Below are 17,598 nucleotides of genomic sequence, written 5' to 3' on the forward strand. Positions count from 1 at the left end.
AGTCCTCTGCTTGGCACATTATTCAACAAACGTATTCAGAGTAATGAAAATGGTACCGGCTGAGGAGCCAAGAGACCTCAGTGTGAGGCCCCACTTTACCACCAGCTGGCTTGCAATGCTATGCTGACATCAGCTCTTGGGCCCAGCTGGTTTCTCTGTAAAATGAGGGGATCAGATGAAATGATCACAATGTTCTCCCACAGCTTTGAAATGCTATGACTCTACAAATAGTCATGACTCTCATCATTCCATGTGAAGTGAAATGCATTTACACTACACAGTACAAGGCCTTCAGTGTTTCCACAATTCTCCCACACCCTTTTCTCTCAGCTGAGGACCTTTCCTTTTATTATAATGAAAAAAAATTATAAGAATATTCAATGTAAGCTCCCTCTTCTCTCTTTCTGTTCATCTTAAAGCCCCTTGATATCATCTCCCCCTCACTTTTTCTTTCTGAGTGTATGACAAAGAGGTGAGCCTTCTTGCTAAGGCCAGCTGGTACAAGCACATCGGATTCCATCCACTCCTGTCTTCTCCAGCAGACTGCACTCTCAATCATCTCCTGTCTCAAATCCTCAACCTCTTCCTATCAACTGGTTTCTTTTCAACTGTCTTCAGATATGTTCAAGCTATCATCCTTTTATCTTTATCTGCTGTCTCTACTTTTTCCCCTCTCACTTACTCCTCAACCTTTTGCAGTTTAATTTGGCTTCTGACCTCATCAGTTAAATGAGACAGTTTTCTCCAAAATTACCAATGATCTTTATCTTAAAAAAAACTAATTACAAAGATTATTGATTTGTAAAAATTTACTTTTTTCCCTCAATTAACAAAAATCTATTTTCTCTCTTCCCACCCCACCTCAATCCACTGAAGGGGAAAAAATGAAAGAAAAGCAAAACCCTTATAACAAACATGCATAGTAAAGCAAAACTGATTACCATATAGGCCATGTCGAAAAAATATGTTCTCAATCTACACCCTAAGTCCATCTCTGTTAGGAGAGTTCATAAGTTTCCTTATGAAACTACTAGAATTAAGATTGGTCACTGTACTGATCAGAATTCTTAAGTCTTTTGAAGTTGTTTGTCTTTACAATGTTGTCATCGTATAGCTTTTTTCTTGGTTTTGCTTGTTTCATTCTAGAATCAGTTCATACAAGTCTTCCCTGGGTTTCTCTGAAACCATTCCCTTTCATCATTTCTTATAACATTGTGGTATTCTATTACATTCATATACTATTTTGCAATTTCTACCTTACCCCCTCCAAATTGATGGGCACTCCCTTAGTTTTCAGTTCTTTGCAACAAAAAGAACTGCTACAAATATTTTTTCCCATGTGTGGGTCCTCTTCCTTTCTTTGGCCCTTTTAGCAGAAGTGGGGAACCTTCAGCCTCGAGGCCACATGTGGCCCTCTGGGTCCTCGAGTGCAGGCCTCTGACTGAATCCAAACTTCACAGAACAAATCCCCTTAATAAAAGGATTTGTTCTGTAAAACTTGGACTCAGTCAGAGGCCTGCACTCGAGGACCCAGAGAGCCACATGTGGCCTCGAGGCCGCAGGTTCTCAACCCCTGCAATATACTGGCCTAGTAATGGTATTGCTGGGTCAAAGCATAAGCACAGGCTAGTAACTTTTTGGACATGGTTCCAAATTACTTTCCACAATGGCTGGGCTAGTTCACAGCTCTACCAATAGTGCAATAATGTTCCTGTTTTCCCAAAGCCCCTTCAACGTATGTCATTTTCCTTATTTTTGTCAACTTTGCCACTCTGATGAGGTATAAGAATTGCTCTAATTTTAATTTCTCTAATTATTAGTGATTTGGAGAATTTTTTCATATGGCTATTGATAGTTTCCAATTCTTCCTCTAAAAAAACTTCCCATGCATGTCCATTGATATTTATCAAGTGGGAAAGTGCTCTTATTCTTATAAATTTTAATCAGTTCCCTATAAATCTTAGAAATGAGACCTTTATCAGAGAAACTTGCTGCAAAGACATTTTTTTTTCTCAGATACCTGTCTCCTAATTTTAAATGCAGTAGTTCCCTATAATCTCTTAACTGCCAAATTTGATGGTCTTTTCCTCTGAAAGTCTTATCCTTCCTCTACCTCTCGGCTGTGTTTTACACTGTTAACCACCTTTCCCTCTTGGATATGCTCTCCTTTCTGATACTGCCCTCTCCTAGTCCTCCTCCTAGCTGTGTCACTACTCCTTCTCAGTCTTCTTTGATGGCTCACCATCTAAATTAAGCCCTCCAACTATGGGGTATTCACCAATGTTCTGTTCTAGGCCTTCTTCTCTTTTCCCTCTATGCTCTCTCTTTTGCTAACCTTATCAACTCCCTTGGGTTAAATTCTCATGTCTATGTAAATGACTCACTATCCATAGACTCACTCTCAGTCTCTACCTTAACCTCAGGTGGAAATATGTCCCAGAGACATCTTAAGCTCAATATATCCCAAACTGAACACATTACCTTTTCCCCAAATCCCTTGTCTTCCAAACTTACCTACTTCTGTCAAAGGTATGACCATAGTCTCCCAGGTTCATAACCTCTGCACTGTCCTCAGCTATTCATTCTATCTCACTTCACATATCTAATCAGTTGTCAAATCTATGGGATCCATCCCACATACTGCTGACCATGTTATATTCCTTTACTCAACCCACTTTAGTGACTTCCTACTGGATAAAATATAAACTCTTCTTTGCTTTCTCACTGTAAGTTACTCTTCCCTACCCTGTTGCCCTTGTCCCCAGTGTAATCCTGCCAAACTGGGTCCTCATGGATGTCGCCATCTTCTGACTCCATGCCTCTGTATGAGCAGCTGCGTTTGTCTGAAATGCCCTCCCTCCCTCTTCACCCCCACCTCCTAGAGCCCCCTATCATCCTTTGAGATGTAGCACAAGCATCACTCTTTACATGAAGCCTTTCCTGATCCCTCAATTAGTTGCCATCCTCCCAAATCACCCTGTGTTACATACACTTGCGTATATACGTCATATTTGTCCCTTTTAAGCCACATGTCTTTGTCTGTACTTGTCATTTCCACCATCGGACGATGTGTCCCTTCCAAGCAGTGTGGCTGCACTCATGGTATCAATATTTCTAGCACTGAGCACAGAGAGTGGACTCCAGCAGGAACTGAATACTGGGCTGATTAACGTCTCCTATATAACAGGAGACAGGGCTTGAAGGTATGCAAAGCACTTTACCAACATTACCTCCTTTCATTACCTCCTTCCAACCTAGTATTATCTCCCTTTTACAGATGAAGAAATTGATGCTTACAGAGGGAGACACAAAGCTACTGAGTACCTGGAGCAGGATCTGAACTCTCACCTTCCTGACACCAGTGCCACCTCACTGCCTTGGAGATCCCCAAAGTCAGAGTTAGATGAACTGAACAATATATGGGCTTTGGAGTCGCTCCTTCATTCACTTAATTAGTCTTTATTGAGCAATTCCAAACTTGACTTTTACATACAGTCCCCTGATTTTCAGACCACTTTGCTGCTGACGTTAAACCTTTTGTCCAGCAGAGGGGGTTGTTGCTGCACTGTACTAGCCCTGCCATATGTGTAGCCCGTTCCTGAATCTGCCTCATAAAGTCAGGGCAGAGATCTCTCAACATTGCCCTAAAATGGTCAATGCCCCCTTGCACAGTACCTGGAGGTGCCAGAGCTCTCTGGCAGAGTTGCATCCAGACTGACAGGGCTGTTACTGTTCCTCTCGCTGCTCTCATAGCCAGATTCCATTCTCTGGATTAATCGAGGATGTTGGTCCATAAGGTGAATACCAGGTCGGGGTGGGCCCCAGTTCTTGTGCCTTAAGCTTGGCCCATTGGTTTTGGGGTCATACGCAGTTGATTTGTTCAGTTCATTGGAAATAAACTCTTTAGCTAGCCAAACCAAAGAACAAAAGTGGACAAAAAAGGTGGATATAATGTTACTTATCCAAAGACACTCCTGAACACCCACTACCCAAAACCAGAAAGAGAGCCAACTAATGGCCCTTCTATATCATCACCATTTCCCCAGGTTATTGTGGAAACATGCACTACTCACTAATAATGCTTCATAACCAAAATGAAGCCATGTCCAGGGGTAATAATGTCCTTTGCTGGACTTCACTGTCAAGCGCACCATCATCTTCCCAGTTACCCAGCAATATAAGTGTCATCCTTGAATCATCATTCTCTCCGAAAATCCATATTCAATCAGTTGCCAATCCTATCTAATCTATGTTTGTAACATCTCTCATATATGACTCCTTCTCTCTTCCAACACTGCCACCACCCTGGTGCAGGCCCTTACCTCACATATGGACTACAATAGTCTGTTAACTAGTCTCCATACCTCAAGTCTCACCCCACTCTAGTTCATCCTCCTCTCAGCTGTCAAACTGATCTTTCTGAGACCACATCATCTCCCTGTTCAATAAACTCCAGTGGCTCCCTATTACTTCCAGGATCAAATATAAAATCCTCTTTTAAAGACCTTCATAGCCTGGCCCCTTATTACCTTTCCAGTTTTCTCACACTTTACTGCCCACCACATATTCTACAATCTAGTGACATTCAACTCTCTGTTGTCCTCGGCTCATGACACCCCATCACCCAAATGGCTGCCCCCTCTGCCTGGAATTTCCCCTTTCCTCCTCTCCACCTGCTGGCTTCCTTAAAGTCTTAGCTCAAACTCAACTTCTGCATGAAGCTTTTCCCAATCTCCCTTAATGCTGGAGCTTTCTCCTGGGTAATATCTTTAATTTGCCCTGTCTGTATCTTGTTTGTGCATGACTGTTATGTTGTCTCCCCCATTAGACTATGAGCTTTTTGAGGGCAAGGACTGTTTTTTGCTTTTCTTTGTATCCCCACCAGTGCACAGTGCAGTACTTGACACACAGTAGGCACCTAATAAATGTTTCTTTTTTGGTTTGCTAATCCATTCAGAAAACATCTGGTTTCTACACATGTGATTACACTAAATCAGCTTTGTCCCCCTGTCCAATCCCGCCCCCCTCCACTATCCCCTTCTCTTACCTGGGTCCTCTGAAAATGGACTGAGCTGGGTATAGCCACAATGCTTCCTTTTGTCCTTACTGAAGATGCTGTCAATATTCAGAGACTCACGTTTAGGTCTCCATGTTGGACGGTACTTGCTGGATGAACTGGATTTAGACTCACTGCTGGTGCTCTCTACTTCCCAGTCCTGACAGTGCAAGGGTAGGCTCCGAGGGGGTCGTTTTCCAGTTTGGTCTCCTTTTCCCACACAGGGAGATCCTTGGTTGCTTTGGGAAGTTAGGGATGGTCTGCTATGGATGATATTGCTGACTGTTTCTTTAAAATCCTTTAGTCTGTTGGTGCTGCTGGGTGGCTTGGGGGCACTCCTGGGGGCCTGCTTCTCCTTCAGTGTTTCTCCTAAAGTCCACAGATGAACCAGCACAAACACAGACCCTTGTATTACACTAGTAGAATTATGAATATTCCCTTAATGCTATACCAGATGGGTGCTATGAATAAGAAGGTACAGATTTCATCAGCTCAAGAAATGGCAGGGACGGCCAGTGAAGAAACAAGGACAATGACTGACCTTCACTGTGGTACCCAGAGGACTGTGGCTCATCGCCTCTCCTCCTGGTCCGACCAGAGCTCCTCTTCCGCTCTGTCAATGAACCCTTTTTGGCTGTGTGCTTCTGGTTACATTCACCATCAGTCAGATGTCCTGAAAGAATAGGAAATGGGAGGGAGGGAGAAGAAACATGCAGCTACTCCCATTGTACTCTTGAAAGCAAGACTTACTTGATCCTGACTCCCTCCCCTGCCAGTTCTGAGACCCTTAATGGCATTATTTAAAAGTAGTGTGCCTGCAGTGCCCAATTTCAACATCCTAATTCATCATCATCTACTTCTATGTAAGATCAAATGAGAAAATATTGCAAAGCACTTAACACAGTGCCTGGGCACACAGTTGATGCCTAAAAGTTTATTCCATTTCCTTTCCTTCCCCTTGATAACATATCAGGATTGAGGGTTGTCTAATTTTGCTGGTTTATTTTCACACTCTAAATCTAAAAACACAGCTTGGCTCACCACTTCTAAAGATTAGATGCAAATTAAACTTTGGATCCAACATTACTCAAAGGGTCACAAACTTTACCCACAGTCCTGGTATTAGTATAGGATTGTGAGGACCTGGAATTTAACTTTTACCATTCATGCAACATTTAAATTAAACAAAACAAAACAAAACAACAACAAAAGCAAGGCCACTTCAAGGATCCAAACCCTCAAGGAGTAAAAACTGAAAGTAAAAACGTGGCCTTATTCAGCAACACCAGTGGCCCAACCTCCATTCCATCACTACCTGGGTCTTCAGGTATTTTCCTGAAAGTAACACTATAAACACAGTATCACATATGTACATACCCTCTACCCCTTAAGTTACTGGTTGTGGACATTGTACTTAGCAATTAGATGTGAAAGAAAGTGAAGAAACATAAAAAAACAGAAGTGGGAATAGAAAGGGTAAGACAGATAAAGGAGAATAAGGAAGGAAAGAGAAGAAATGAACCTTTTTTTTGACTAACTGGATGAAAGCGATCATCTTCTAGGGGTTTTGTTTTTTTTTAATTTTTGTTGTTTTTTTTAACCTACACCAATATCAACCACACATGTCCTCCTTTTTAAGAAAAAACCAGTTTGAAATTTGGGAGGGACAAGAAAGAGGAGAGTGAACCTGTGATTTCATGAGTGTGAGAGAATGGATGGAGTTTCTATCCAAATATAATTTAAATTTAATAGTATTAGAGAGTAGCTCAGGGGCACTAAAGTTAAGTGACTTGCCCAAGGTCACAAAGACTATGTATGTCAAAGACAGGACTCAAATATGTCTTGTCTCCAAGGCTGGTCCCACACTTCTTGTCACATATTGTCACCAATTTTATCGAACGCTGATGTTTTCATCAGGAATGTTTAAAAGCCTCCTATTTCAATGAGAATGTCCATTTTTTCCCCTGAAAGTCTATGCTCAGTTTTGCTATGTAGGTGACTTGGGACTTTAGTGACTGTTGTATTGAACCAGAAAAACCTCTTTCTTCATTCCCCCTACAATCTTCCTACCTGTGTCTCGACTGCTCTGAGACAAAGAGTCATTCTCCACATTGTAGATCACTGTTCCCTGGGAATCAGATGAGAAGTGACTGACCACAGACTCATGGTGGGAGTGTTTGCAGGGATAGCTGTCTGTTGATGAATCTGTCCGGGTATCACTGGAGATGGAAGGCTCCCTTCCTGAAGAAAGGAGGCAATACAGAGGTAGGGCACAAAGAATGAGATAGAAATGTCAACAGAGGTCAGAAAGCCAAAGTCAAAGCTTTCCAAGACAAATGGGCTACAAGGTTACATGCTGATCCTGGCTTACAGAGGACCCATTTAAACAAAAAAAAAAACAAAACAAAAAAAAACCAACCTGATGAAATCCCAGCTTTAATTTGTGAAAAACCCCAGGACTTTTGGGGAACATATAGGTTCAGAAGTAGAGAAAGGGAATTACCTGTGAAAAGAGGGCCAGCTTTTTCAAACTAGCCAATTTCCCTGCCTCCAAAATGTTCCTGCATTTTTTTTTCCATTTTGCTTTGTAAAGAGAAATTATACTGACTGAAATTTTAACAATTAGAGATTCATGTGGGTTAACAAATATTCTTATTATTTGTTTTAGTAAGCATACTGAATAACTTAGGTGAATTATTTACACAGGAATAGGAATTAATTCAATTAGATTATTTTGTTCCTAACACCAAGGAATACTGCATTAGAAAAGTAAATGAAGTTTTGCATGGGGAGTCTAGAGGTTGTAGAGTGGGAAGATAGTGGACTTTTGAACTATCGACTAATAACAACAGTAATCGTAGCTAACACTTATATAGCACTTACTATGTGACAGGTACTGGGCTAATTACTTTACAATTATCTTTTGATAATTATCATTTGATCTTCCCATCAACCTTGGGAGGTATGTGCTATTATCCCTATTTTATAGGTGAGGAAACTGAGGCAAAACAGAGGCTAAGTGACTTGTCCAGGGTCACAAAGCTAGTAAATTTCTGAGGCTAGATTTGAACTCAGGTCTTCCTGACTCCAGGTTTGGTGCTTTATCCACTGCACCATCTAGAGACCTAGCAGCTAGTTTGGAAGACTATGGATTTAGGGGAACTTAAAGACATCTCCAGCTTATAATGCATATATCTTATTTGTACATAGTTAACATGTTGTCTCTCCTATTAGAGAATGTTTGAAATGAACTGTTTTGAAACTTTCAAACATTCCTTGTCCTGGAGGATAGAGACTGTCTTTTGCTCTTCTTTGAACTTCCAGCTCTTAGCACTGTCGGTGTTTAATAAATGCTTATGGACCGACAATGGATTCTAGGAGAAAAGATGAGATAGGGATGTAGAAAGAAAGCTAAAATAGGTAAACTGTGCGTATTTCAAAATTTTGTCAAGGGCTAGCCCCAGGTCCAAGATGAGGGGAGGATAATCTCTTCCTCCTCACTAGAGCAGAGGTGAGACTTTTTCAAACAGATACCTTAAAAATGAATTTCTGTAAGACAGTCCATTCATGTAGTGGGATCTAGCTATACTACATTTGGACCTTGTAAACAAAAATCCTTCATCGCTAGCAAAAATACCACATTTTATATGATCAGACAAATTATTTCTTTCTTATTAATCACACTGGTCTAAGACACAGCTCCTTCGATATGAGTAAAGATGAGAAGCCAGCTTGCTATATCAATATCACCATACTAGTTAATGATGCTTCCATTACAAGCCGAATATGTTAGGTTTAACCAATGGGATTTTCTTTCTTGCATTCTTTTTCAATTAATTGTATTTCAACCTTCTTAATTAATTTTAATTTGTTTAAAAATTCCTTTCTGCTTTGGGTTCTAGCACATTAGTTTAGCTCTGAGTGAAATGAAAAGCTTATCCAACACAGGACCTTCCAGGAAGGTCTTGGTCATTTGGATAGAACTATCATGTGACACCAAATTTGAAACTGATGGAAAGGCCACCATGCAGCAAACTCCACATGGCATCCTTTCAATTCATGCTAGTCCACATGCTAATGAGTGTGGACAGCCATCTGGATATTCAACGGACAAGTCCAAAAGTCATAGGAAAGAACAAGATTAAAGTTGCTTACCCGAGTCTTCACTATCATAACATGTCCTACTGTATGACTGGGGCTCCATCTGAGGGGGCAAATCCTGGGTAGATACCGGGGTACCTCGGGGGTCAGCATAAAGCAACAGCAAAGGCTGATAATGTCCCTTGATGCATTTGGTTACCACATCTTTCCATTTGGGCCCAATCTGAAGCAGAAACAATCAGAAAAGTAAGAATTTACTCTTTACTTCCGTAGTTCAAAGTACTTAAGGAATCAAAGCACATTCAAGCTGGAAGAGATCTGAGAAATTATCGTCTCTAACTTCATTTTACAGATGAAGAAACTGAGGCCCAATTAAGAGATAGGCTTCCTCAAGATAGGCCTTCAAACTGGTCTTTAGAATTCAAGACTAGCACTCATAGGATCACAAAATGAGAGCTGGAAAGGACCTCAGAGCCCATCTACTCCAACAGATAACAAAGCTGAGGTCCAGAGAAGTCTTGTCCAAGGTCACAGAGAACAAGTGACAGAGGCAGTTTCTGCTGCTGTCTCCCTAGGTCTCCTGTGTGTCCTGGGCATCTTTACTGCTATTCTTTCTAGCTTGGTACATTAACACAGGCACTTCATTCCCTCCCATCTCCTTTTTCAATTCAGAGCCCTTCGGATTTGATCTGCAAAATTCTAGGCAAATATACATTTGCCAGCTCTTGCTAAATGCCCTCCATCTCTGGCCAAGAGCTAATCATAACTATATTTTAAAACTAAGTCAAACTGCTTAGAAAAGATGATTGTGCCACTCGGTCAAAACAACATGTGAGGAGTCGGCTTTGCTCTTCGTCTTCAGACAAGAAATAACAGAGGCAATAACCCAACAAAGTTCCCAAGTCAACCCTGCTCTGGGCACTAAACCAGTTGTGTTTTCAGCAAAGATGAGGCATTTGTAAAGTACTTAGAGCAGTGCCTGGTACAGAGTAGGCACTATACAAATGTTTATCCCCTCCCCCACCTTATTCCCTTTTAGCAGCCAAACTGCTCCTCATCTTGTTTTGGCATAGAGCTATCCAAAACATACTGGGAAGAAGTAAAAGAAAATCAAGACAATTTCCATATTTCTTACTACCCTAATAATGAAGTCACTTACTATTTATTATTTACATACCCATTATTATTGGAAATTTATCTCATTGTTTCTAATTATGGTTACAGCTAGCACTCTTCCTAGGCAATATCTCATCACAATGGGTTTAGTTCATTCCATACTAGCTAATTAATTTGCTATGGCTATGGAATCTCTGGTCTTCCAGGTATAGTTTCCAAAATGTTTCCCTGTTCTTTGTACAGCATTTGAGAGTGTCTCCATTCCCCAATAACAATATGACTTTCTGTTGCCTATTGTTAAGGGGATTTGATGCTGCTCAGAACCAGCCAAAACTTTACTCAGTAACGAGTCCAGCATTTAAAATTCTGTCCTCTACTCAACTCAAAGATGAAATCCCTGAGCCTTTCCTCTAAAAACACATTTTTGTAACGTGAACCCAAATGGGTGTACTACAAAGCTCCAAGAGAGATTTTCCCCCATTGCTTTACAATGGTTTTCAAATGCTGATGGTGAACTAATTTCTAAGTCCTGGAAATCAGACTGTTGGTTTTCAACCCAATCCAATTCAATAAATGTTTATTAAGTGCTTACTATGTGCCAGGCACTGTGCTAAGCACTGAGATTGCAATTAATAAAAAGAAAGACAGTCTCTGCCCTCAAAGAGCTTATAATCTAATGGGGGAAACAACACACAGAAGGAAAGAGGAAAATAGGGGTAGAAGTGGGAAAGCGGATACTGGGGGCATCTTGTTTCATGGAGCTGAAACCAGGCAGGGCAGCAGATGCAGAGTGGACTGAGCTGAGATGAAAGTCCAGTTTCTGCTCTCTATAAAGGAAGGCATTGAGAAGAGTTTGGTACTTCACCTTCTAGCCCTACAATCAGAGAGGAGAAGAGGCTGAGGGAGGTGCTATCAATCAAGGCTTGACTTAGCAGCATGGTGATGAGATTAAATTGGGCAGTTAGGTGGTACAGTGGATAGACTATCAGGCCTGAAGTCAGGGAGACCCATCTTCCTGAGTTCAAATCTGGCCTCAGACACTTACTAGATGTGCGAGTCACTTAACCTTGTTTGCCTCAGTTTCCTCATCTGTAAAATGAGCTGGAGAAGGAAATGGCAAACCCCTCCAGTGTCTTTGCCAAGAAAACCCCAAATGAGGTCATGAAGAGTCAGACATGACTGAACAACAATGAGACTCGAGGTGATGAGCTTAATGTGGGGTGCAATCTTGTTCATGGAGTTGAAACCAGACAGGGCTGCAGAAGTATTTGTTGAATACCTACTAGAAAATTCAACAACGTGTCTGGCAGGAGGAAAGAAAGGGAGGAAAGATACTAAGGCATAAGACACAATGTCTCAGATTTGAAGAAGCTTGCAATATAGCAGGGGAGACCAGGAAAAAAATATACATTAAGAGCAACAATCCAAATATGCCTCATAGATATATGATTCAAAACCTTGCTGAAATGGCAAGGTACCCTAAAGAAGAGACAACATGGAGTATGTGACAGGCAAATCTAACCATCATATCCTCTCAGATTCTGATAACAGCTCAGGACCCTGAGCCTGAGCCATAGGAAAAACAGAGCACCCACAAACCCTTGGCCCTGCTTCCAGCCTGGAAAGCCCCTCAAGTCAGAGGATTTTAGGAGCTAGGATTTGAAAATTAACTCTGTGATCCTTAGCAAATCACTTAATGTCTCTGTGCCTCATCTATAAAATATGGATAATACCACTTATCTCACAAGTTTGTTGTGAGGCTCAAATGAAATAATGTATGTAAACTGCTTTTCAAATCATAAAGTACTTAACATATGTCAGGTGTTATTACGATAATATTTCACACAAAGCACTGGATTTTCCTACCTCTTTTACATGGGCATCATCAAAATACATCCATTTGCGGATCTTTGTTTGGAAAAAGAAAGTAGAATAATGTTTGCCATAATAACAGATCATTCCCACTAAATACAATTCAGACTGCTTGGCTCGGTCATCTGTCACTCTGAAAAACAGCTGCAAAAAAGCAAGAGAAAGAAGAGCCATTACATACACAGCACTCTCAAAGTATTTCTCATCAGTCTCAATGTTTTTATAAACATTTCTTAATTAGTATTCATAAAAATACTAACTCTTCCCTCCCTTGGTCAATAAGATCATTATTTTGATAACTACAATGGGAATATGGGAAACAAATTTCTCCATTAGAAATGAGCCTGAAAAAGTAAAAAGTAGAGAAAGGTGAAAAGAGAAGTGGAAAATAAGGTGGGTGAAGATGGGAAGAAAGGAAGTAGAAAGGGTATGGCCAACATGAATTTGAGATGAGATCCTCCAAAAAAAGGAATTTTCTCTTCTAGAGTCCATCACTTACACAAGTAAGTGTAAGAATAGGATGTAGGAAACCAGGAAATGAACAAACAACCTAGCAACACTGTCTATTTCTTCTCAAGTCAATACTTCCCCAGTCTATAAGGTTACTTGTTAGCTGCCCACATTTCACTAGCTTTCAACTGACAGCATGGCAGTATAAGATAGTTCCCAAGTAACTCTGGTCTGTCAGTCCAATCAACATTTACTAAGCACCTCAGTGACCAGCACTGTGCTAGGTATTCTTGGAGACATAAAGCCATAAGAAATTTACTCCTTATGATCTAGTTGGGAAGATAAGACAAAAACAGAAACCTTAAGAAAATTAAGTCAAATACAGGACAAACAATAATTACTTTGGAAATTTTGAGAAGGTAAATGATATTGTTGGCTGAGATAATCAGGGAGAACCTAACCTGTGGGAGAGGACCTAGAACGTAATCCCAGACATTTATTATCAAAATGGCCTAATAGAGGCAGCTAGGTGGGGCAGTGGATAGAGCACTGGCCCTGGAGTCAGGAGGACCTGAGTTCAAATCCTGCCTCAGACATATAACACTCACTTAACCCCATCGCCTAGCAAAAAACAAACAAAAACAAAAAAAAAAAGCCTCACAAAATGGCCTACTAAAGTACGCAGTAACCTCCCAATCCCTTAAGTCACATGATGCCTGGGAGTAGCAGTGGCCCCCTACAACACCAGCGCTACTTCCAGTCTTGCCCCCACAGCTCTTGTCTAGGGAAGTAATCCTTAGGGAAATTCAACTTGAACCTGCTACCTCAAATGCTGCAGCCCATGCCTCCTCAGGAGCCATGGCTACTGAAGTACATGGAAAAGAACATTCTCACCCATAGAGGCCTTGGCTCTGTTAAATGGCTGAACACTAGAAACAGGTTTTATCAATGTAAATAACACTAAAGAAGAAGCATTAGTACCAAGCACCACTGAGCCTCATCATCTGATTCACAGCTGAAACCCCCTAGAGGTATTGTCTCCTCCTTGAAAGCAGAATTCTACTTGTATCCCCAATGGTGTACACACAGTAAGTTCTTAATAACTGTTTTTTCAACCATCCATCCAATCCTTATTCTTCTCCTTAACTGGCAGAGAATCTAAGTTGTAGCCACAGCTTAGCTGTATTCAACTTGGTTGGCACAGGCCTGTGCTGATAAAGCACTGTTTCTGAAGTCTTTCTCCCATATACTTTCCTGAATATCACCATCGAGAGACTGCTGATCACTTCCACTTGCTCTCATCCTCCTCCTCAACTGGCACTAGCTCCATACCCATTCTGCTCCTCCCTGTCTTCCTACCTGACGACTCCAATAAAGTTCAGTGATCCTCTTCGGTCCTTTCTCCAGATTAAGTCCCCTAGCTGGAATAGTACAGTATGGAGCATGTAATAGATCCTCAATCTTAAAAAAATCAATTAAGCAACAAGTATTTATTAGCCAGGCTATATCCTAAGTCTTTCCTATCCTTTAAGGTCTACCTTAGTCTACTTCTTCAACAAAGGTTTTCCCGCCAATTACTGAAATGGACTTTTCCTCATTTAATATATAAGTAACTCTCTTGAATATAGTAACTGTTACGCATATTATGCCATAAAAGTCTGTGGGTAAAGATATTCTCTCTTCTATGTTCAATATCAACTACCATAGAACAACACCAGGCCTACAGGATTTCAGATCAATGTTCACGGGAAATGAGACTCACATCACCCAGTTTGAGGCAAGTACCCAGGCTATGGATGACATCCTCTGCCAGGTCTGAATGGTCGGAGTCCCACACAAGCCCAATGGTGATAATCTGAGGGGCATTCATCAGCACACGGCGAATCCGGATCTTCTCTCCACAATTACTCTGAAACATGTGGACATGGTCACTGTTGTCGGAGTCCAACATCTTTTAACAAACTGTGTCCTGCTGTCTGCCCCTGTGCCCCCCCACCCCCATTTCACCCTCACTCACTGGGCAGTTCCGAAGATCACCCATGGTACTGGCTTTTTGCAGTAGTTCCCCAAACATGCCTGGAGAAGGTTTCTCTCGCCTCTCCAACATACAAATTGCCTGGTTGCTTATGTATGATAAATGAAAAGGAGATGAGGGCATAAATTTCCAAAGTTAATACAAAACAGTTATCCACAAATGCCTTAACTCAAGTGTTCTGCTTACTTCTCATAGCTATATCAAATCTCCATAGAACAGACAAAGGAGATGAAAACACCTTTATATCTATGACCTCCCTAAGGTCTGAAGATTCAAAGAATTCCTATTCTTTCTACCACTTCACACAACAGAAATAGGTCCTAAGAAAGAAGAGAGGGGAAAGGAAAAGAAGGGAGACTAAAAGCTATTTTAAATATTTACTGAATAATCCCCATACTTAATAATACCCATAGGTATTCAGCAACTGCTTCAGCAAAAAGGACTCCAATTATCTAGACCACCATAAATGAAAGCCCCAAAGTCTCAATGAGGTGAAACCTACATGACTCACCAAAGGGAAGTGGTAGAGATGTAATGTACCATCTGGATAAAGGGCAGTGGGTCAGAGGTGGCACCACAGCTAGTACATACACACTAAGGCAGAAAGAAAAACAAATGAGCCACAATCATCAGATGCCCTTAGCATGCCACTTCTCCCACATGACACTCCATAATCTGGGCCAAAGGAGGCCACAGATAGCACCTCACCTGTTCAAACAAAGTCATTGCAAACTTCTGGTGGGAGATACAATGAGCAGCAGTGCAAATGTCCTCTTTGGTTTCATCTGCGATGTGGAAGTGAATCCTCATCAGAAGGTTCTCCTACCATGGAAGGAACAAAAAAGGAAAATTGGCACAGATCATTAGCTAAGCAGCTCATACAAAAAGAATGGTAAAAATGGGACCTTGGGGAGTGATAGGAATATCCCCTTATTCCCACTGATCCTCTCAATTTTTCTTCCGACAGCTGAAATATATCACTTATAGAACCCTAAGATCTTGGAGCTAGAAGGAACCTTAGAGATCTCTAGTTATTTCACTGCATGACAAAAAGAAAGGATTTTCTGTCACCATTCAAAACCAATAGGTCTGCCTGTTTTTCACATGCTTAAAAATTTAATGAAGGTCAAGAAATAATTCTGAAAGTCACCTTACTACCTATTAATGTAGGCAATGTGGCTGTCTGAAGTAGATCATACTTATGCCAGAGGCCCACTTCCAAGTGAAACATTCACTTCTCTGATGAAATATCTCTTACTCACCCTAAGGGGGACCCTGGCTCCTCTGAGGATTATAGCTATAGCTTTAGACTATGGCAAAAGTAGACAATACAGAGCATGAAGAAGTTAACATGTCTGGGCCAACATGCACTGTAGCACTGGAAGAAATGTGCTCTGAACCACCGAAGACAGTCCTAGTTTTAACAGTTAAGATGAGGACATAGTTATTTCCAAAGAGAAGGAGCTCAGTTACCATAGTAAAGTCTTCATATTTCCCCCAAATAAGAAAGGGAAAGGGAAATACTCACAAAACATTCGGCAGCATCATCCATAATACCCAGCTGGAAGCGCTGCTCATCCTGAAAAGTCTTTGCCAAAGCACTGCGGAGTGTGTCAGAAGGAAGGACTTTCTCACTGCTACACTGAAACTGATTGAAGATTCCCTGTGAGGAAGAAGTTAGAGGGTAGAAAAAGCATAAAGTTATTATTAAATCTCTACATAAGTGCTATCTGCCAAGTGCTTTACGATACCAATAGCTACCAAAGTAAAATTTACTGATACATTTAGCAGAATACAAAGCCAAAGCCAACCACTGAAAGATCAGGGGACTAACCCAGCACATAAGAGTCTCACTCTTCCAGATGCAGGTGATGCCATCCAGGACAACTTTAAGACACTGAGGCTCAGTGTTAAGTCACTTGTACGAGAGTCATACACCAGGTAAGTGTCTGAGGGGAGGTTTTAAGCCAGGTCTTCCTGATCCCAATCCCAGCATTCTATTAGTTACACCATCCTATCTCTCTGCACTTGTAGCTGGATATTCAAAGACAACACAGTCTCTGCCCTGAATAAGCTTATGTTCCATTGGCTAGGGAGGGTACATAAAATATATTTATAAGCAATAAAAAGTAATCTCAAGAGGTAAAGAACACTAGTACACTACTAACAACAACTGGGGTATCAGGAAAGACCACCAAAGATACACCTAGAACTCAATCTGTAAGCAGATTTTTTTTTTGGTTTTTTTTTTTTGGTGAGGCAATCGGGGTTAAGTGACTTGCCCAGGGTCATACAGCTAGTAAGTGTTATGTGTCTGAGGCCAGATTTGAACTCAGGTCCTCCTGACTGCAGGGCTGGTGCTTTATCCACTTCGACACCTAGCTGCCCCTTAGCAAGCAGATTTTGACTCAGCAAAGAAAATCTCAGCAAATAATGCTGTCTAGAAATGAAAAGTAAAGAATCAGGAGATAGTGAGTTCCCTATTATTAAGCATCTTTTCAAGTAGATGACCAATCAGTAGGGGAATGCTGTAGAGAAGATTTACACTTTAAAGGAGGGAGGGAATCAGATGACCCTTAAGGTCCCCTTTAAAATTTTTCCAAGGTCACATATCTAATGAGTGGCCATGATAGGCCTAGAACCTAGGGCTCCCCATTTTTAATACAATGTCCTTTCCACTATAACTCATTCTGATTAGCATCCTTAACAACTGCAATGTCTTCCAATACAGTTTCTACATATAGGTCACTTTGTAACCAGTCCTTATTTCCCCACAAATTACTCCAGATATGGAAACGTAGTACACAGTAGCAAGGACTACAATTCAGTGTTATTTAATAGGCTTCAGGGCCTAGGAAAGAAATCCTAGAGCAATCATTCCAACCTCCCATTAGGGGTCGACTTTTCCGCATAGCTTCTCCAAATACTGTTCAACATTTTTAGACAGTATCCTATTTTGCCAGGAGGC

General features: G+C 41.1%; 1 protein-coding gene across 5 annotated transcripts in view; it reads right to left on the reverse strand.

Moving 5' to 3' along the window:
- The window catches only part of USP54 (ubiquitin specific peptidase 54), a 121,439-nt gene that overhangs the window by 21,507 nt on the left and 82,334 nt on the right, over positions 1–17,598 (reverse strand). For 3 of the 5 annotated variants that reach the window (XM_027858602.1, XM_027858615.1, XM_027858594.1), the window contains 12 exons: positions 16,159–16,293; positions 15,339–15,452; positions 15,142–15,224; positions 14,613–14,718; positions 14,358–14,504; positions 13,955–14,056; positions 12,140–12,289; positions 9,212–9,380; positions 7,127–7,297; positions 5,598–5,729; positions 5,048–5,425; positions 3,676–3,907 (listed from right to left, as the gene is read on the reverse strand). In XM_027858602.1, coding sequence (XP_027714403.1) covers positions 3,676–3,907; positions 5,048–5,425; positions 5,598–5,729; positions 7,127–7,297; positions 9,212–9,380; positions 12,140–12,289; positions 13,955–14,056; positions 14,358–14,504; positions 14,613–14,718; positions 15,142–15,224; positions 15,339–15,452; positions 16,159–16,293 — 1,919 coding nt within the window. The remainder of the gene's footprint in view (positions 1–3,675; positions 3,908–5,047; positions 5,426–5,597; positions 5,730–7,126; positions 7,298–9,211; positions 9,381–12,139; positions 12,290–13,954; positions 14,057–14,357; positions 14,505–14,612; positions 14,719–15,141; positions 15,225–15,338; positions 15,453–16,158; positions 16,294–17,598) is intronic. The other 2 variants (XM_027858623.1, XM_027858605.1) reach the window with 1 other exon arrangement.

The sequence above is a fragment of the Vombatus ursinus genome, unplaced genomic scaffold, assembly GCF_900497805.2.
Source record: "Vombatus ursinus unplaced genomic scaffold, bare-nosed wombat genome assembly UNPS02000749.1, whole genome shotgun sequence".
Lineage (NCBI taxonomy): Eukaryota > Metazoa > Chordata > Mammalia > Diprotodontia > Vombatidae > Vombatus > Vombatus ursinus.